At 35.4% G+C, this 21,672-nt stretch overlaps 1 protein-coding gene across 1 annotated transcript; it reads right to left on the reverse strand.

The window, feature by feature from the left end:
- Window positions 1-522: 522 nt before the first annotated feature.
- On the reverse strand, window positions 523-20,944 carry LOC145664812 (innexin inx3-like). Its single transcript, XM_081731798.1, has 2 exons — window positions 20,829-20,944; window positions 523-3,290 (listed from the first exon to the last, which is right to left on the reverse strand). The coding sequence occupies exon 2, from the start codon at window positions 3,239-3,241 to the stop codon at window positions 2,195-2,197; it is 1,047 nt and encodes a 348-aa protein (XP_081587924.1). The 5' UTR covers window positions 3,242-3,290; window positions 20,829-20,944; the 3' UTR covers window positions 523-2,194.
- Between the last annotated feature and the right edge of the window lie 728 nt (window positions 20,945-21,672).

Raw genomic sequence — 21,672 nt, forward strand, 5'->3', positions numbered from 1 at the left:
TTCATTCAGTGTGTAGCATTAAGCAATATTAGTGAAAGTATATTCCGTATAAACCTTACTCCGAAAAAATGCTGAAAAATCTCTGAATGATCATTTGTATTTTTTTACTTCTGCTGCAATAAAAAAATCAATATTAAATCATTATTAAAAGAACAATTTTCGTATATTAAAAGCTTTCTTTTGACAAACATTAAATAATCTTACGAGTAATGGCATATACTAGAAACAATGTACGATAAATCTATAAAAAATACGTTTTACCTGAACAAGGTTTTCAGCTTAATAATATACACTATTTAACATGAATACTGAAAAAAAAGTTCTAATTAAATTTTAGGAAATTACGTTTGATAAACAATTTTCTTATTCAAGCTTGCAAGTTTAACCCACAAGAAGTTCCGTAGCAATGACAAATCAAAGCAGAATTTCTAAAAAAAAAATCTCCAAAATATTTTCATATTAATAGATAAGTATACTTCGAAAAAAATTGAAATTATTGTTTAGCATTTGTTGTATTACAAGAGAACAATAGGTAAGAACCTTTAATAAATAATTGTACATGTTTTAAAAAAAACACTAGGATTTTTAATTAATAATAATATCATCTGGTACATTGATGATTAGTATTAGTTCTCCACATACATTCACAATGCATCGATTAAGCAAATTGAAACTCGAAACTAATGAGTTTTATTTAGCTTTTATTGTCCCTTATGAAATTAATACAACCAAGTAATTAATTAGCTCTACAAAGAATGCCAGAATTACAACTGTTCGCAAATTCTTTATTGCAGTAATATAATAAAATTTTATCTTTTAATACATCCTGTTATCTCTAACGGAAATCATGAAGAAGAGATACAATATGAGCTTATGTTCTTTAACTTTACACAATCAAATACATACTCTCTTAATGTATTAACAATGAATAAAAGCTTGGTTGTTCAATAACTTCCTGATAACAAAAACTATCACAATTTATAACCAAATCTTCAACTAGATTCTTATAAGTTTCAGATTTACACTCAATACTTCGTATGTAATACATTCGAAACTCTTAAAATATTGAATTTGCCATGTCACAAATTAATCAAATACACTTTTTGCTTACAGAATACTTTACACAATCTTATAACTAGTTACCACATTTTGAGAGCGAAAATAATTTGTAGTATTACTTCACAATCTTCAATGCTTTTAAAAGGGACAATGAAAATATGTTTAATTAAAAACAGAAAATATAAGATACATCTCAGCAATGTGGTTAATAAAATGTGTTAGTAAAACAACAAATGAATTTCAATACCAATAATATATTACCGAGGATCGTTAGTAAAAATATTCGAACTTAATTGTAAAAGACACGTTTTCATATCATATATTGTTAGTAGAAGAGAAAAAGAGCTTGTAAGCTAACCCTTATCATACCAAGGTAAGTTGATCAACGTTCTTAACCAAGGGACCCCATGATTTTTTCACTCTACATTTGTTTCATCTGTGTTATTTTGATGCTTTTCCTTGCATTTTTCAATCTTAGGCTTCGTAGAATCTTCAGTTTTATAATTCTAGAAAAAATGTGTATATATACATATATACAGTGTGTGTCAAAAATTGCATCCCTAATAATTAATAAATTAACAGAAAAATCTGAGAATTAGTTAGGTATGTATATAAAACACATTCTATTGTCCAAAATCACATAAGACAAACAGAACGTGGTGTCATCTAGCGGAGACATTTGAATTATCAGCATATTGAAAAAGAACATAAAATACTATGAGGGGTCCTCGGAGGACCCCAGATCACTTATTCGTATTTTTAAAATCTTACTGCTTAACGAATTTGTTTTTTTTTTTTACGTTTATATATCTTACTCTGAAAAATGAACACATAGAAAAATCGCGAGGGATGTGTGTGCCATACTTTTCATTTGCCACTTAAAAAACATAGTCTGGGGTCCCTCAGGGACCCCGCCTTGGTATGATAAGGGAAAAGAGATGTAATATTATTAGTTCTGTTAATTTACATGAAGTGATGGGTTAGTTTAAGTGAAAAGAGAAGTTGAAACCGGTTCCTCACGACTTCGCAAACGATTTAAAATCTGGGATTTCTGAGTAACTTTTCGTGACCTCCTTCTTCATTTATTTGATTCTGTGCTTTTTCCTCTTCATCCTCGAGTTGACGTAAGAGTCTCTCAGACTTCTTTGTGCTCATCCAACTTGTCCGAAGAGAAATCGAGGTAGAAGACATTATTCGTGTCCAATCTATCCAAAAATTCTCCGTTCCTGATGCTCTGTTTGTTTTGGTATTTAACATAAGCTTCGTTGTCGGGAACATCATTCAGCACGTCAGGCTTAACGTTGGTTTCTAGTATCTCGTTCGCCATCCTTCCATCTCTCTCCTTTGCGGACGGGTACTTGAATCGTAAATTTTCTACACACTGACACGACCAGATAGCGACTACTATGTTCAACAGCAACTCTCCAACAGAAATAATAGCCAAACAGAAGAACCAAGCCCATAAAATTATGGTGATCATTTCGTTCCAAGTGTTGATTGGAATTGCGCACATTGCCTCACTCTTTATACTATAGTTGGCCAGATTGCATTTTATTTCTTTTGGAAAACTTTTTGACATGGTATCATTCCTGATCGATTGTGGTATTCCTGGAAACATCAGAAACTCAGGTCCATACTCCGTTAGTGGATGTCCCAACAAGTTGTTCATGAAGCAAAACCAAAGGATCACGTTTAACATATTGAAGATCTGGCAGAGCAGAAGTGGTAGCGGGCTCTCAAAATAGATTGAACTAAATCCATACTGGTTAAGCAGATCATTCTCCAAATTTCGATGCCTGAAATATGTTTCTGCAGTAACTGGAATCTGTATCTTCCTCTTGGATGTAAATTCCCAATAGGGTAAGTAGAAGAAAAGAGCTATAATGAAGAGCAGGAATGGAACAAAACGGTACTTGGCCTCGTATACTTCTTTTGGACGGACATAAATGTAGTCATCTGGGAACTGGAAAGATGAGGAAGCCCAGCACATCCCATCAATTGAATCTTGAGACATTGTCACATTTCCTGCCATTTTGCATTGAATTGGTTTCCCAATGTATTGGTAGCTGGCCACAATAATGGTGAGGAAAATTAGAATGTTGGCGGTGAACTTGTGGAGTTTGAAGACCGTGTCACTGGTAAAGGCGACTTTGAAGATATCTTGACACAATTGATGTTTCATTCTGCGAAGTTTTCGTTTAATTTAGCGACGAAGAGGACTTCTGGCGATCCTGCAAATTAAGAAATGCAATCTTAAGTATATAAAAAATATATTGGAGTTCACATTAACAGCGATTAGCAAATTATATAAATAAGAGTAAATAATACAAATTTTATATGTGTGGGATGATTAATTTATCTAGCACATTTAAAACAAACAATTATGCAAAATAATCTGAAACATCAGATATAGTTTTAAGATATGTTAAGTTACATGTTTCCACAAATACGCTGAAGGGGTATATCAATTCAAGTGTGTACAGTCTGTAAAGAAATAAACTCTCTCGGAGGAGAGACAATGTAGTGAGGGTGGGCTTGAAAACTGATATTTCTTCTTCCATAGGAATCAAGTGGCAGATAGGGAGGGACTCGATGGCTCAGCAGTAGAGCGCTTACCTTTGGTACGTGGGGTCCCTGATTCGATCCCCAGCGAAGTAAGTTTGTTGTGGACATCATGTCCGTGGGTTTTCTAGGGGTACTTCTGTTTCCTCCCACTTACCATTCCACCAATTTTTCCATCATCATTCACTTGCCTTAATTATCGTCTCCCTTAGCCTAAAGGGCAAAAACGAGATACTTCAAACTGAAAGATTTCACTTCATTTTCATTTTTAATTTGTGTATCTCTTTTTAGCAGCATGTAAATAATTCCTCAAAAATAATAGAATAGTAACCTAAATGTTCTCAGATCAAAAGCTTTTGAATGAAAAAGATGAAATTTCCCTCACATTCTAGTGAAAAACTTTGCATTTTACTTCTTTTTACAATTTCGCTCTATATTTCGACCTCCATTTTCGTTTATGTCTGTAATAAATATTTTATCATAGTTCCGTTGAGATATAGTTTGAATATTGCTTTTCTTCATTAACTAATTATTCCATAATGTTCACTTATAATACTAAAAGTGTCACAGTTTCTGTAACTGTGAAAATGATTCCGATTTAGAGTAGGATACTTCTAAGCAAAGTTAGAATACTGTTATAAATTTGTGTGACGCATTTAGTATCTACAAAATCAGCACAAGTGTGAGATGGGTTTACAATATTTATCATCAGGAACGAAGAAAATACTTGTTTTATAATCACGAATAATATCAATAAATCTAAAGCTGAATATCTCGCTCTAAACATTGTAGTTGAAAATTTTACGGGAAATCCTGTAAACCAGTAACTGTCACGAAATTTTAACACAGACGTAGTAACTGTGACACGTTCATGGGAGTTAGTTGCCCTACTCTAAACATTGGTCCCATTTACTGGAATACGTTGTCAATATACAAAATCTTCCTAAGTACGTAAAAGTCCTATTACAGGTAGGATTTATTATTTTTCTAAGTGTGAACGCGAAAAGAAAACCGCTGTCTTTGCTATATAATTCACATACCCGTCTTTGGTGCGAGATATCTGGATTTGATTCATGAAGAGAACATACAGTCTTCTTTACCGTAGCCGGCAGAACCGTGTGACGTAAAACTTAAAGATTTCATTTCATGGTGAGAACTCAAGTAATTTGATTTCCACAGACTGTTGATTCACGTCATATGAAGCGTCACTGCTGAGAAGCCATGCTAAATACCAATTTAAAGAAATTGCGAAGCGTGTTCTAACTTCCTGGACACTAATTTTTTCACTGGAAAAGTAAATTTACATTTCGTGGATTAAAACGTAAGTGAAGATTTTTTCCCCATTTTATTTCTACCATCAAAAGATGGGCTTCACACAGAAAAATCCGATATCCTGACAGCGGTATATTGTACAAATATACGGGATTCATATGTTTAATACGGAAATCTGTGCGGAGCATACGTTATTCAAACGCTATATATGTATTGCCCTTTTCCCGCATAGATGCTACATCATACCGCTGCAGGAAGTATGGTATCTATCACTCTTCCATCTATTACATACGTCAGCTATATATTATATACGTCCTTCTGTGTGTGAGATCCTGATCGCCTTTATACAGTTTTTTCTTTCCTACAGAAAGTACTTTTATTCGGAACACTTACACGGAAAGTACGTAGAAAACAAACTTTTTTAGTTATATGTTTGTTGCAGGATGTTACTGTACAGCGTTGTACAGTAAGTCCAAAAACTACAGGAAATACGGATGTAAGGTACATTTTTACGTACGCCGCATAACGTTTTTTTTCTCATCGGTCAATGCAGTTGAAAATATAATGCCATTGTGTGTTAAGAGTCTTCATCCCGGCGAAATTAAAATACCGCTAATTTTACAGTAATTATGTGATATCTTCAAATAGATAAAAGATAATTGAAATATGGAACAAGAGCGCCCTAGACAATATTATTTTGCGTGAGGTCACCTAGTGGCTTTCCGTTTTCAGCTGTTTAGAAACGCGAAAATAAATGCCGATTTTCAAAATGGCTCGAAATCGAAAGCAGATAAGTGAGTCGTGATAACGGTTTCTCATGTAAAATAATATTGTCTAGGGCGCTCTTGTTCCACATTTCGATTATCTTTTATCTATTTGAAGATATCACATAATTACTGTAAAATTAGCGGTATGTTAATTTCGCCGGGATGAAGACTCTTAATGGAGTAGCTGAAAGTAAACAATAGTCATTATTATTTTTCCTTTAAGGTTACGGATAGGCTATCTGTTCATTAAATAAAATAGAAGCAAACTTTCTAACTTTTTATTAACCGGATAATGCAGAATTCAATATGGCTGAAAACAAGAGATTTATCTTTTAATTTTCGCTATCGTATTTATTACTCGAAAGTGTGAAGTCTTATATAGAAGAAAAAAATGAAATGAAATCTTTGATTTTTTACGTCCCACGATTATACCGGTTAGGCTAAAGGAGACGGTTATTATGAGAAATGAGTAAAAATGGTGTAATGAAGAAAGTGGGAGGAAACGGGAGAACCCCGAGAAAACCCACCAGCACGATGTTTGTCCACCACAAGATCCAGGCGGCACGAGCTGGGATCGAACTAGGGACCCCAAGCACCGGAGGTGAACGCTCTATCACTGAGCCACCGCACCCTCCTTATATAAAAGAAGGACCATTTAGCTACTAATGATAGTTTCTGGTAACATTCAATGACATATGAGAAAAACAGTAGTACATTCTACAAATATACGCGTATCCATATGTTGACTACAGAAATATGTACGGTGCATACGTTATGCATATGCTACACACATATTGCCTTTTTCAGGCTTACATGTTATATCATGTCGCTTCAGGATGTTTGGTATCTAACAGTTTTTTGAATGTTACATATGTCAGCTATATGTAATATACGTCCATCTGTGTGTGAGATTCTGACCGCCTATATAGTTCTTTCTTTCATACGGAAAGTACATATAGATGGAACACTTATACGTAAAGAATTATAAAACATACGTTACTAGTTATGCGTTTGTTTCAAGATGTTACATATAGTCGTACATTAAGTCTAAAAACTACAGGATGTGTGCATGTAACCTACGTTTTTACGTACATCACATACATTTCTATCTCTGTCCGTAATTAGCAAAGCGAAATTGAGCCATGTTATTTATAAAGCAAAAACATTTCAGTCTGCGAGTAACGTTAATATGCAAACTTCAAAACATTTGAGAGATGCGGGTTGTATAAACAATAACTAACTAACTCTATGGCCTATGGGAACGGAGGTTCAATGCCGCGTTCACAAAAGCTCTCCATGTACTTCTATCCTTAGCCAATTGGATCCAGTTTCTACTTTGTATTCCTATCTCTGCGAGATCCATCTTAATATTGTCCTCCCATCTGCGCCTAGGTCTTCCTAATGGTCGTTTTCCGATTGGTTTTCCAGTCAAGACGTTGAAAGCGTTTCTACTTTCTTCCATTCTAGCTACATGACCTGCCCACCTAAGCCTCCTAGACTTGATGACCCTAACAATGTTGGGTAAACCGTATAAATTATGTAGTTCCTCGTTATGAAGTTTCCGCCATTCCCCATTCTCGTTCCTCTTGGGTCCGAATATTCGTCTCAGGATCTTGTTCTCAAATACTTTCAGTCTATGTTCTTCCCTCAGAGTAAGCGATCATGTTTCGCAACCATACAGAACAATAGGCATGATTATTGTTTTATATATTTTAAGCTTCAAATTCCTCGACAGAATTCGCGACGACAAGAGATTTTGAACCGAATATTAACACGAATTCCCTGCTTTTAGTCGACATTTAATTTCTTCGTGAATATGATTTTCGTACGTTAATATTGATCCTAGATATTTGAAAGTATCCACTTTATCAAAAGTATTATTTAATATTGAAACAAGGAGAAAATGGCCTGAAACAAGGAGATGCGTTGTCGCCATTATTATTTAACTTTGTGCTGGAGTACGCCATAAGGAAAATCAAAGATAGCAACCAGGGCCTAGAGTTGAACGGCATTCACCAGGTTATGGCATATGCTGATGATGTAAATTTAATAGGGGATGATAGGAGAACAGTAGAAATAAATGCAGAGATATTATTAAACGCTTGCAGGGACATGGGTTTAGAAGTAAATGCAGAGAAAACTAAATACATGGAAGTGCGTCGGGACCGTAATACGGCAAATTGTGGAGGCGTTAAAATATTAAATAATGCTTTTGATAAAGTAGATACTTTCAAATATTTAGGATCAATATTAACAGACGAAAATCATATTCACGAAGAAATTAAATGTCGACTAAAAGCAGGGAATTCGTGTTACTACTCGGTTCAAAATCTCTTGTCGTCGCGAATTCTGTCGAGGAATTTGAAGCTTAAAATATATAAAACGATAATCATGCCTGTTGTTCTGTATGGTTGTGAAACATGGTCGCTTACTCTGAGGGAAGAACATAGACTGAAAGTATTTGAGAACAGGATCCTGAGAAGAATATTCGGACCCAAGAGGAACGAGAATGGGGAATGGCGGAAGCTTCATAACGAGGAACTACATAGTTTATACGGTTTACCCAACATTGTTAGGGTCGTCAAGTCTAGGAGGCTTAGGTGGGCAGGTCATGTAGCTAGAATGGAAGAAAGTAGAAACGCTTTCAAAGTCTTGACTGGTAGACCCATAGGAAAACGACCATTAGGAAGACCTAGGCGCAGATGGGAGGACAATATTAAGATGGATCTCGCAGAGATAGGAATACAAAGTAGAAACTGGATGCAATTAGCTAAGGATAGAAGTCAGTGGAGAGCTTTTGTGAACGCGGCACTGAACCTCCGGGTTCCATAGGCCATAGAGTTAGTTAGTTAGTTAGTTATTATTTAATATTTTAACGCATCCACAATTTGCTGTATTACGGTTCCGACGCACTTCCATGTATTTAGTTTTCTCTGCATTTACTTCTAAACCCATGTCCCTGCAAGCGTTTAATAAGATCTCTGCATTTCTTTCTATTGTTCTCCTATCATCCCCTATTAAATTTACATTAGGTAAACATTAGGCACATTTCAATTTTAATTTTTTGATATTGCTGCCATCACTTTCCGATCTTGAAAAAACTATACGTTGTACCTAAGAGTATTACAAAATTTTGAAAAAAAAATCAGCGACAGGTGTCCCTCAAAAACAATTTAACAATTTTTTGAAATTTTCAACACGAAAAAGAAAACAAAATACGAGTCGGTTTTTTAAAGAAAATGTTCGCATTTGCATCTACATAATATCTACAATCTTTGAAACTTTCAAATTATTTGGTCCACCCCCACTAGTATTTACACATATTAAATTTTGAGCATGTATGATACGATAATTCTGTAAGGGGTGGTGATAGGGGGCCGAAACTTTTTCGGAATGGTTTCAGATCAAAACTAACATTTTGGGTTAAAAAAGACCCAATTTAGATCAAGGGTCGATTTCACTATCTTTCTACAAAACAACCTCTAAAGATAGAAGAAATTTTGAAAATTAAAAAAAAGAGAAATTTAGTACTGCATCATTAAAAAAAATTACATCTCTATACAAATTCCTTGGAAGAAGATAAAAACTATCACTATACAATACAATTCGCAAGTTTTCATTTATGCCGTATCATCTGTTTCTCACAGATTGAAAGCGTTGCTGAGGGTATTTCGTACCACAAGCCAAGTAGACCAGGCAGAGTACTTTTTAAAATTTGAATTTGATCAGTGTCTAAAATACGTCTTCAATGGGGAGTATTTGCTCTCATTTTATCAAATTTTATATTAGTATATTTCACTAATTTAAGAATTACATCATCGAAAGAAAAAGAAGAAGTTCAAAACCAACGGATACAGTTTTTGCGTTTTTTGCTAAACCAGAAAAAAATATTCTATGGTACTTTACCAATAATAACTTAAAACATGCACTTTCAACATAGGAGAAAAACTAATTTCGTTTCACATTGTAACAGTATAAAAGGCTTAAAAGGTATTAAGGTTTAATAATTCTCACTGAAAATTATAGAAAACAATCTCGTCTCTATATGATTAGTGTACTCATCTCAAGCAAAAGAGACCTAGATTCTATTCCCGGTAAAAAAAAAAAAAAAAAGTGTGGTTCGGATCGTACATTAAGCACAATGCTGGATGAGACGCACTAATTCCAAAACAACAAACTAACCAAAAGTAATTCTATTTTCCATTCCGATTTCAATGTACATACAAGCGGGAAATTGAACCTACTCTTTCGAAATTGAATTTATACTGAAAAGCACTTTCTCCCTGTCTCTTACAGAGTTTACTTAATACTTTTGGTTTATGGTCCAAAGCCCTAGAATTCTATACAAATATCTTATCAAATAATTATAATGTAATGACAATCACCGAAAGCTTTTTAACGGACGGTCATATTGATAGGGAATTCTTTGATAAAAGATATTAAGTTTTTCGTCAAGAAAGAAACCTTGAACTATTAAATAACTGTAAGGGAGAGGGTGTAATAATAGCAGAATATCAAAATTACAATGTCTCTTATATAAACTCTTGTCATCTAAATTTTGAATGTATAATTGTCAAGCTCTCCAGTCACTCACTAAAGATATCTATCTGTGCAGTATATATTCCTCCGGATTCAACTGTAACAACATATAAATTTTTTTATGAATTTATTGAGAGTAATGTTCCAATAGGAATCACCGTTCTTTGCATAGGGGACTTTAATATAAATCAAATAATATGTTCTAATTTTGACCTTCTACTTTCAACAAATAAGTGTAAAGACTTAAATAACTTCATGTCCCTGTATGACTTAATGTTCTACAATAACATTCAAAATAGTAAAGGTCAAACCTTAGACTTAGTACTCTCAAATTTTAGTGACGTTTCTGTAATAAAAGAGTGTTCTCTTGTTACTAATGAAGACAGACATCACCCAGTTTTACTCTTTCCCATTTAAATACCTGCAGAAACATAAGAAAGAAGTTAAGGTAACCGGTTTTAATTTTAGAAAAGCAGATTTTCAAAAGATGTACATAGAACTCTCTAAAGTAAACTGGGATTGCCTTTCGCAATCAGATGATGTAAATATTGCATTAACAATCTTCTATCAAATGATTAACAACATATTTTCTGTATGTCTTCCACGCAAAAGACATACGTATGTCCTCATTGAAAAAGAAGTAAAATTGCGTGCTCGAACTCTGGTGACGTCATGTGAGATTCATTCGAATTATTATATGCTAAAATAATTATACTTACGCTTACCACCCATAGGCCCATGTTTTATTAAATGATGGGTTCGAACGAACATAATGCTAAGCGCCACTTCCGGTGAAATTAAGTTACTTGGCGGAATGAGCTGAGGTCAATCAGAAAAGAGCACGTAGAAGGTTTATTTCGGAAATATATCTGCAGAAGATGTGTGTGTTATTGCATTGAATTCCATGGGAATAGTCAACTCTTCTTGTCCAATTACTTACTCGATCAACTTACTCGAAATTTGGAAAATGTGATACCACTACGTTCGTCCGAGCTACTGAAACATTTTTAGAGGGCACGGTGGATCAGTGATAGAGCGCTCACCTCTGGTGCGTAGCGTTCTTGGTTCGATCCCTGGTCAAGTAAGTTTGTGATGGACATTATGTCCATGGGTTTTCTCGAGGCACTCTCGTTTCCTCCCACATTTCATTCCACCAATTCTTCCATCGTCATTTACTTGCTTTAATCACCCGTCTCCCTTAGCCTAAAGGGTATAATCGTAGGACGTTGAACGGAAAGATTTCATTTCATTTAAAATAATGTAAACACAATTCCAAAAGGATGGATTTCGATAAAAGGACTCTAAAAGGAAGATACACTCTAATCAAATTTTACAAGTAAACCCCGAAAGACATGCTTTCCAACCCAATAGTCCTTTTAAAAGTGTAGGAAATTTTCTTCTTCTTCATTTCCTTTTTCCCTCAAAGGGTTTAGATTCCACAAAAAAAAAAAAAAGAATTTTTGTAGTTCAATGTCCCACAGATATACCCTAGGATACGGATGATTAGTGAAAGGGAATGATTGTAAAGTTATATATATATATATTTTTATATTTTTCCTACTGCAATCGAACTCACGTACACACACGCTAGCCACTAGGTCAGCGGAGAGGATTTTCACAATCTTCGAACATATAAAACATCAATTGTCCTAAGCTAACTTACACAGAAAAACATATTGGAATGGGCAGAAACTTATCACGAATCTGACAGCAGGCGATATGAAATGAAGTCGAAGTACAGTAGAATGTTTCTGGTTGAGATTCAGTGAGTTTTTCCTACTTTCCTCCAGCTTTGATCTTATGATCCCCCACAAACACAGCAAAATGTATTAATTATTTATTACACTTACTCCCATTTTATAAAGCCCCAGTCGAGAGGAATGTTTAACTTAAACGAAACACAAATTTCGCGAATGTAGTATTTAAACAAAGTACAACAATATATAAAATTGAAATAACTGACATTCGTATATAGTTACTATTAAAGTTGTAGTCGAATGAGTAATTGACGAGATAATCTAAGTGGGGTAGTTTAAGTTTAGCGACCCTTCAACATCGGTGCTATTTGAGACATCAACCTAAATTTTAAAGTGGAATCCGAACCATCGTAAATGTTTCAAATTTTAAGGTTCTTCCACTGGGAATTGAACCCAAAATCCTGCTCGTAAAAGTCGCGCCCGCTACCAACTACACCAGAGGGGAAGGCAACGAGATACTCTTTATATATATATATACGAGGGTCATTCGGAAAGTAAAGAACGTTTTGCGCTAGTGCGTGCGCGTGTTCCCCCACCCCCGTTGCCGCTGGGTTATTCACATGGGCATGCTTTAGCCTCAGTCTGGCACCAGCTGCGATCCGCTACGGTCCGTTATTGCTTCGCTGTGCGACTGTAAAATGTGCGATACAATTACTGATCCCGCCAAGTGTCAGGTTCGTAGTGTGATAAGATATTTGAATGCAAGAAAAGTGCGTCCGATAGAAATTTATAGACAAATCACTGAGGTGAATGGAAATGTAATGAATGAAGCATCAGTTCGTAAGTGGTGCATTATGTTTAATGACGGACGGACGAATGTGCACGATGAGGAACGCTCGGGCCGGCCTTCTGTTGTGACTGACGAACTCAAAGGAAGAATTGAGCGGAAAATTCAAGAGGATAGGCGATTCACTATTGATGGGCTGCACGAATTCTTTCCTGAAATTTCAAGAGCTATGTTGTACGAAATTGTCAGTGGTGAACTTGGTTACAAAAAAATTAGTGCAAGGTGGGTGCCTCGACTGTTATCGGAGGAACACAAAACCAAGCGAATGGGAGCCGCATTGACTTTTCTCAGCCGTTACCATAAGGATGGCGATGAACTTTTATTTCGTATTGTTACTGGAGATGAGGCGTGGATTTCGCACATCACTCCAGGAACAAAGCGCCAATCCAGGGAATGGCACCATTCAAATTCTCTGAAAAAGCCGAAAAAAGCCCAATAAATTTTGAGCACCAGAAAGGTTATGGCTGCGGTCTTTTGGGATCGTAAGGGTGTTTTGCTCGTTGACTACATGCAGAGAGGTGAGACCATAAATGCAGCTGCCTACTGTCAGACGTTACGTCGACTTCGCCGCGCGATTCAAAACAAAAGGCGCGGATTGCTGACCAGCGGCGTCATCCTCCTCCACGACAATGCCCGTCCTCACTCCGCGGCATTGACGAGGGACTTGCTTCAGCAGTTTAAGTGGGAAGTTTGGGAGCATCCACCCTATAGTCCAGACTTAGCCCCCAGTGACTTCCACCTATTCCCAAAGTTGAAAGACTTTTTGGGTGGAAGCCACTACGGCAGTGATTATGAACTTAAGGAAGCTGTTAGTGATTGGTTGAACAGTTTGGCGGCAACTGTGTATGCCGAAGGCATAGAAAATCTTGTACCACGGTATGACAAGTGTTTAAATTTACACGGCGACTATGTCGAAAAGTAACTTAAGTATCACATAGTACGTAACACAAATTTCGCCTTTGTATATCAGTTATTAAAGTGTTTATACAAAAACGTTCTTTATTTTCCGAATGGCCCTCGTATATATATATATATATATATATATATATATATATATATATATATATATATATATATATATATATATATAGATATAGATATATATATATATATATATACTCTGTAAAGAAAAAATAGCGACACCTCAATTCTCAAGCTAACTTACACAGAAAACCATAATTGCAGCATGTTAGAAGAGGAATAGAAGGAAATGAAGAGTGCGATAGTTCATTTGCGTTATCTGTGACACCTATGGTGTAGAATGTCGCTTGCTAATTGTTTGTGTGTCAGTGATATTCTCTCCAGATGGCACTGAGAGCATCTTATAAGTTATTGTAGTGAGAATTCTGCATTGTATTTATGATGTGTAGTCCTAGGTAAATAGCATTTTATGATTATTCTTTACTTTCTCATTGTTTGGATAGTGTCAAGTGGCAAAAGTGTTGTTGTGCAGCGTTGTTTGTGTGTGATATTGTTGCTACATGTGGACTGTAAACAAATAAGATGGGTAAGAAATGTGACTTGGTGCCATGTGAACAAGACATAATTTTTGCTTTGCGCAGCTAAGGCAAATCTCTAAGGGAATAGATGGAATACTGAAAATCCATCATTCTACGGCAGGAAGAATAATTCACGAGTGCAAACAGCATAACAAATCGTCCCTTCGTCAACAAGAAAAAAGAAAGCATCACCCAGAGCAGATTGCTAAATGAAATCAATAGCACTGCAGATTTAAGGTGTGATTTCCCCAAAAATCGCTTCTGTAGTTTAACATGATCTTGAAACTGCAGTTACTCGTACAACTGTATTGTCTTGAATGTATGAAGAGGATATTACAAAGAAGAAACCGCGTAGAAAGTCGAAACTGACAAAACGCAGAGGACTTCAACATGTAGTTTTGTGAGTCGATATGCAACTTGGACTTATGGCAACTGCAAGTACGTCATTTTCTTCGTTGAAAAGAAGTTTAGAATAGTGGGAAACGATGGTGGTGTGAAGTTGTGGATACGAACAAGCAAGGAACCTGACAAGGATATTTTATAGGGATTCAAATATTCAGTTACTGAGTGATGATATGGGCTTGGTTCACCGTTAAAGATGTCAGACCAACGGATATATGTGAAGGATCGTTTGATGCACGAAAATATCTTCAAATTCTGGTACGTAAAGTTCTTACAACAGCTAAAGATGACTTTTCTGAAGAAAATTTGGACTACTTCCTGTTCCAGGACGATAATGCTTCATGTCACCGAGCGAAAATCGTTAATATGTGGTTCAAGAATATGACTATTTAGAGACTCATGTGGCCTACAAACTTACCTGACATGAATCCAGTTGAAAATTTGTGGATCAATATGAACAGAAGATTCAATACACAACTATCTCAAATAGAATGGAGTTCAAGGAACAGATAATCCGGGTGTTATTCCGTGAAATCGAGGTTGAATTTTGCAATAGCCTTGTTACCAAAGGACTTCGATGATGCGCTGCACTCCAGAAAGCCCATGGTGCACATACAAAATATTAGTTTGGTGTACGGTACTCCCCGATGTTTGCACAAAATATGTCTTACCCTTAAGAAACTTCATTTCTTGTTTTCTGCTATTGTTGTTGATCTTTTTCAGTTTCATGTATAACTGTTCCTATAAACGATTTTGCTCAAAACACACATAGCTACTTATATATGCATATAAATTCATTAAATTCATGTCAAAAGCCTGAAAGTTTGGCGCAAGTATTAAGAATAAACTGCTCATTAGGAATGTGCATTGTAATATTATCAGGAATTCATGTAAAAAATCATATTGATTAAAGTATATTGCGAAAACCATATCCGAGCAAGTGTCGCTATTTTTTCTTTACAGAATGTATAGTCTTTCTGTCCCGGTAACGGGTAACAGTTCATTAAATAAATACGTCTCAAAAAAAAATAAGAATGAATCATGAATTAACAATAAACTATTCAAGCATATGGCAACGTATAGCCAAGTTGTTAACTCAAGAACTTCCTTTGTTTCCCGATTTCGTTTCCTTCTGGAATCTATAAAGGTTTGATCATATTTACGTAGGCCTTGTTCCGAATAATCCCAGTTCGGATAACGAATTTTGAAGTTCATACAGAGAAACAAAGAGTAACTATTTTCTTCAAGACCTATTTGTCATTGCCAGTAATATCCTGGTACCCGAAAATTGAAAATCCTTTTGTTAAGCTAACCATCTTGTTATTATCGTAATAAAATCGAACTGTTAAAGTAATCCTGAAGTTTAGTTTAGTTCATGAGAACGATCAGTGCACAAATACAAATGACAGCCTTTCTTGAAAAATGTCGATTCAAATCCCAGAGAGAAAACACATATTTTGGGTTTATCCCTAAACTTCACATAATTGAAATAAACAAACGAGATTTAAATATAGAAAAGGCACTCTTGTCACAGTTAGAAGTTCTTATATCAAAACTGGGAACCTGCTCAACAGATAAGTGTTTCACGGTTTAAGCACATGTAGCCGTGGAAACTGTTTTGATACACAATTTAATAGTAAAACAAACTTCAATAGCGTAATTTGTACCTGAATGACATCATTTCAACAAAAATTACTAACTCATAAAAATGAAAAAAAAATCACTTGAGTACAGTATTTATCGTGTACACTATATATTTACACCCAGAGATGGTCATTTTTCCTAACCCTCCCTCACACTCACCCTCAATTGACACCCTCACCCTCCCTCACACTTACCCTCCATTGATGCCCTCACACTCACCCTCCATTGACGCCCTCCCCTCACCTTCCCTCACACTCACTTCCATTGACGCCCTCACACTCACCTTCCCTCACACTTACCCTCCATTGACGTCCTCACACTCACCCTCCCTCACACTCACCCTCAATTACTTTATCGCCCTCACCCTCAACTACTAAAATGAGGGTGAGGTGAGGGTGAGGGTAGCCCTCATGAGGGCAAAATGAGGGAGGATGACCATCTCTGTTTACACCTTCCTATTATGTTTCAATTATTAAAATCAGGATTAATACAAAGTCCAATTAGAATTGTCAAAATCAATTAATTTCAAGGTAGTAGGCTAAAGTTACTTTTTTAAATTTTTATCTACTGAATGACTATTCGTATAAATGACTGAAATATTCCGGTATAGATATTACTATAGCATTAGTAATTTTGTCATTGTAAAAGAATTAAAATAAAGTTTTACTATCAAAGATAAACTAATGTCCATCAATCTAATAAGAGTAATCTTTTTTTTAAAAAAAAAAAAAGAGAGACACGGTGGCTCAGTGGAAGGGCGCTTATCTCTGGTGAGTATGGTCGCTGCTTCGATTCCCCGGCCAAGTAAACTTGTGGCGGATAAGTTCGTATCCGTGAGTTTTCTGCAGGAACTCCTGTTTCCTCCCACTTTCTCATTCCGCCAATTCTTTCATCATTATTCATTTGCTTTAATCATCATCTCATTAACGTAAGCCTAACAGGCATAATCATGGAATGTTAAACTGAAATATTTCATTTCATTTTAAAAATCTCTTCGTATTAAAAATATGTCAAGAAAGAATCTTGTATTTCTCAATCATATTTGAATTATTTCTACAAGAATGTCACACTGGAAGAAATAAAACTTTTTGTTATTTGCTATATTTCAAATATAGTTTTAAGAAGTATTTTTAAAAAACAGAAAAATCAAAGTTTTCGTCAGTTTTTCTAATCAAAATCATAATTATTGAATCAATACTTTGAAAGTATTATAAGTAAAGAAAATACGAAATAATATATTTATTAGTAACATACTTGTTCCTGTGTTATCATACGTGATTTTTGACGTCAACGTTATCAGTCTTTGACTTTCTCTGAAAGAATATGCGTTAGCACATCCATCGTGAGGCCTTTGCAAAATTATAAGAATTAAGACGTAGCAGAAACGTTTTTGATAGAAAAAAATACAAGTCACTTTTGAACCTACAAAATGAGCTGTTTGAGGATATATATAGGCTATCTTAAGCTATTGCTGGGGTGATGTTGGCTATCTTAGGCTATTGCTGCGGAAATGTTGGCTATCTTAGGCAATTGCTGGGGAGATGTTGGCTATCTTAGGCTATTGCTGGCGAGATGTTGGCTATCTTAGGCAATTGCTGGCGAGATGTTGGCTATCTTAGGCAATTGCTGGGGAAATGTTGGCTGTCTTAGGCAATTGCTAGGTTTCCTTCTAAGTTTACAAAGGTTTTGAAAAAGAATTCAGTGTTGTGGAAAGTATTTAAATTATGCTTTCAGGAAAAAACAACGTTTAAGCAGGATACAGTTTAAGCAGTTTTAGTAGTTGTCTGAAGTTCAAAACACTTTTAAATATTGGATGGTGGTATGATGATTCAGTGTTGGAGAGCTCACGTCTGATGCGAGACTCACTGATTCGATGAGAGGCTATATTTTGTGATAGTAATAATGTTCTGTGAGTTCTCATCATTCCACTAATCATCCGTATTTATCAGCTTACAGATCATAAACGTAAAACATAAAACTGGAAAGTTCATTTCATTCTCATTTAACATTTGAAATTTAACTTTAAAAAAGAATCGAAGAGATCAAAGTACCTCTCTCATCTTTCTTTCATAACCTGGAACATGACTTTTATTTTAAGAAATAAAGTGAAAGAAAAGGATCGATACATGGGCTATCAGCGTTTGAGGTAAGACATCTGTCCGTGTACTGAATATAAACTTCCTTGCTCAAAACCAACTTTCTAATATTAATCTAAACTTTTTGTTTATGTTTGTCTACACTGTGTATTACTAAGGAGAGATCACAGACCTAAACACATGTGTGTGTGTGTGTGTGTGTGTGTGTATAACAGGAAAGAGAAAAGAGAAATGTTATCAACATGGAAAACAAAAATACTTTTCTCATTATTAATTAGATGCTGGCGTCAATTACCCTCTTCGCTAGGTTAAAGTAACAAAAATTAGTAATATGTTCGTTAGTCAGTCACTTTTTACTCGTATTATTAAAGTGCTCTCTGATATCGGTCGTTTACGATCATTTCTATATATCTCCCCCTTTCTCAAATTTGGGGCTGAATTTGGATTTAAACGGCATCGGGGAGGTATTACTGTTCATCCCCGTGACCGTAAAAACTATAAATGCGACAGTAAAATCAGTCATTTTCGATCATTTTTATATATCTTCCCCGTCTCCCTCCCCTAAGTTATGCCATCAACGTAAAATGATAAAAAGCCATCCCAGGCCTGAACCTGATCTATGTTGAAAATTTGATCGAGATCGCTTCAAGACTTATTAAGTCATAAACACAGTCGCTTTCATATTTATTTATATAGATAGAGTATAGAATAGACCACAGGAAGCTGAGAACAATGGAATGATTAAATGTTAGTCGAGTTATGTGTGTTCAACACCGCGAGGTCGGATTCCAGCATTGGTGTCTGCAGTATATAAACCTTGGGGGGGGGGACTACCGGGCTGCCTGCGATGTATGGAATACTCCTAGTAAAGCGGGAGCACTCCCGCGGAAAATTTAAAAAATGGTCTTTGTACGTTGCATTTTTAAACATTTTGTGTTTAATTTTTAACTTTGATAGTCTAGATTTTTTAAAAAAAAAAAATGGTACTAAAACACTCACACACTTTACAGTTTGTTTATTTAAACAGTAAAATACAACCTTGTTTAACAATTTTCGTTAAACTTCAATGATACGAAGTGAATGTCAAAAACAAAGTGATAAAAGGTGGTGTGAAGTGGAGCGGCGCAAATCTGTCTTTAACATTGGGAAGGACGGATAAGAGTTTCATAGTCTTTTCTTTTATTTGTTTTAAAGCTATGTTCAAAATATTTATGAAGTTTAAAAACAATGCTGTGGAGGATCAAGGGAACATTGTCTTCAACATTGAGAGGGGGTAGATCTGAGGCTTATTCTGGGGGATATCAGTTTCATCTCATTTTCCTTTGTGGCAATTGGTCACAAGTCATAACATTTCTGTCCAGAAAACGCATTTCAAATCGGGTTATTGGGGGGGGGGGGGATAGTTCCCTCTGTCCCAAGATTGGAGGAGACATGTCCCCCTCATACCCCAGGATTAGCGCCAGTGGTGAAGTGAATACTCAGAAACAATAAAGTTTTGAAAACAAGTTTCTTTTAGGCCTACAAGCCTACAACTAATGTAAATGAGGCTGAACAATGTATAGTTAAAGAATTAGTTGAAAATTACGTTTTTTTTTGTTTTTTTTTTTAGCTAAACTAAACGCGCTTTGCTGCTCGCTATCTAAACAAAAACCACCATAAAAACCGCCATCACGTTTGTTACTTAGCAGTTTACTCCACCTTTACCTTCACAGGGACAAATCTGCCTGCCTTTTTTCACAATTAGAAACAAACTTTTGAGCTACTTTTTTCATATCCACTTTGTCAACATTATTTTGTGAATGTAAGAAACTGCTAATGGTTGAGCCTATTTTGGGTCATAGTTAACCTAAGATACTTAACCCCTTATCACATGTCGTGCCATATATGGCACATACCCTTTTTTCACTTTAGCTTTTTTGTGATTTATCAAAGGCACCAAATGACTGTTTTGTCTGCTGTGTGAGATATTGATGTGTATGAATAAAAGATTTTGGTGTCATCTGGCGTGTTCTTTGTGAGTTGTGTGTCATATATGGCACTTACTTATTTCTCGTCAGAATTAAGTGAAAAATCTAAAATTCAAGTTTTAATTCATTTTTCAAATTCCCATATGAGGTTTCCAATACTGATTTTTTTCGTTAAAAGAAAAAAATCATGCACAAAGGGATTAAAATATTCGGGGGAGACGAAAACCGTTTTACATATTATGTCGGGGAACATGTCCACGGTGTCTCCGGTGGGGTTGACGCCCGTGGATTCCTCAAACACCATTTTTTTACTTTGTTGACCAGATATTGCAACATCGTACTTCTAATAATGTTACAATTGCCTTGCAATGATAGGAAACCACAAATAAGTTTTTTAACACCCAAAAATAATCAAACACTCTACGAGAGTTACGCAGACTCAGTATAAATAAAACCTGAAAATTTATAAAAACTCACCTTTTTTCGTGTTATTTTTCACTGTTGTAGCACCTCTCGCAGTCGTTGCTGCCACCAGCTTTCTCTTTCTAATGCTAATGTTCGAATGGGACGATTCCAAGCCTACTTACTGATATGTAGCTTACTGTAGCCTTTGCACTACCTAAGTTGTTGACGTAATTTTCTTCTTACGCGATTTTATATTTCCCGTTAATGATTTTTAAAGGCCAATCGATTCTGTCAGAACATCGGGAAAAAGAAAATATCATTATGTTTGCAGAGCAGAAAATTTCTCTTTAGAAAATAACTTTAACATATCATTATTTCTGAATTCTTTTCTGCAATCACGTATGTGGTTGATAGTAACTAGCCAATCAGACGTAGTTAACACTGTTTATTAATGCGCTGAGAAAGTAGTGCTTCAGTTACGTGGCTCTCCTCTCATGCAATAACCGTCACGTGACTTGTATACCTTTGTTCTCTACTTCCATTTTGCTTCTTCCTAATTCCAATTTTCTCACATTTAGCAATATAAATTATAAATAAAAATATCAATATAATTATTCCTCACTAATGTTCAAAATGTGCCTTGAATCATATGCAGCATATTAAATAAAATACGTTTAAATAAAGAGCTTCTGTCATTAAAAGTGACCTCGAAGAGTTTACGCATAAACCAAAATTTATGAGTCATTTTAAGACATAACCTACATATTTGTATTGTACATTCAGCAGTCTGCTTTTGGGTAATTCAAAATTCAAGCGAATGAAAAACAAAGAAAATGAAAGAAAGAAAAAAGAATTAGTCAAAAATATGAATTTTAAATCCCTAAAATCTACCGAAGGAAACTACACTACCATATAC

The sequence above is a fragment of the Thermobia domestica genome, chromosome 11 (assembly GCF_964235325.1).
Source record: "Thermobia domestica chromosome 11, izTheDome1.hap1.1, whole genome shotgun sequence".
Lineage (NCBI taxonomy): Eukaryota > Metazoa > Arthropoda > Insecta > Zygentoma > Lepismatidae > Thermobia > Thermobia domestica.

What these genes read in the sequence shown, in the direction of transcription:
- LOC145664812 (XM_081731798.1), bottom strand. Translation starts at nt 3,241, where the DNA reads ATGAAACATCAATTGTGTCAAGATATCTTCAAAGTCGCCTTTACCAGT.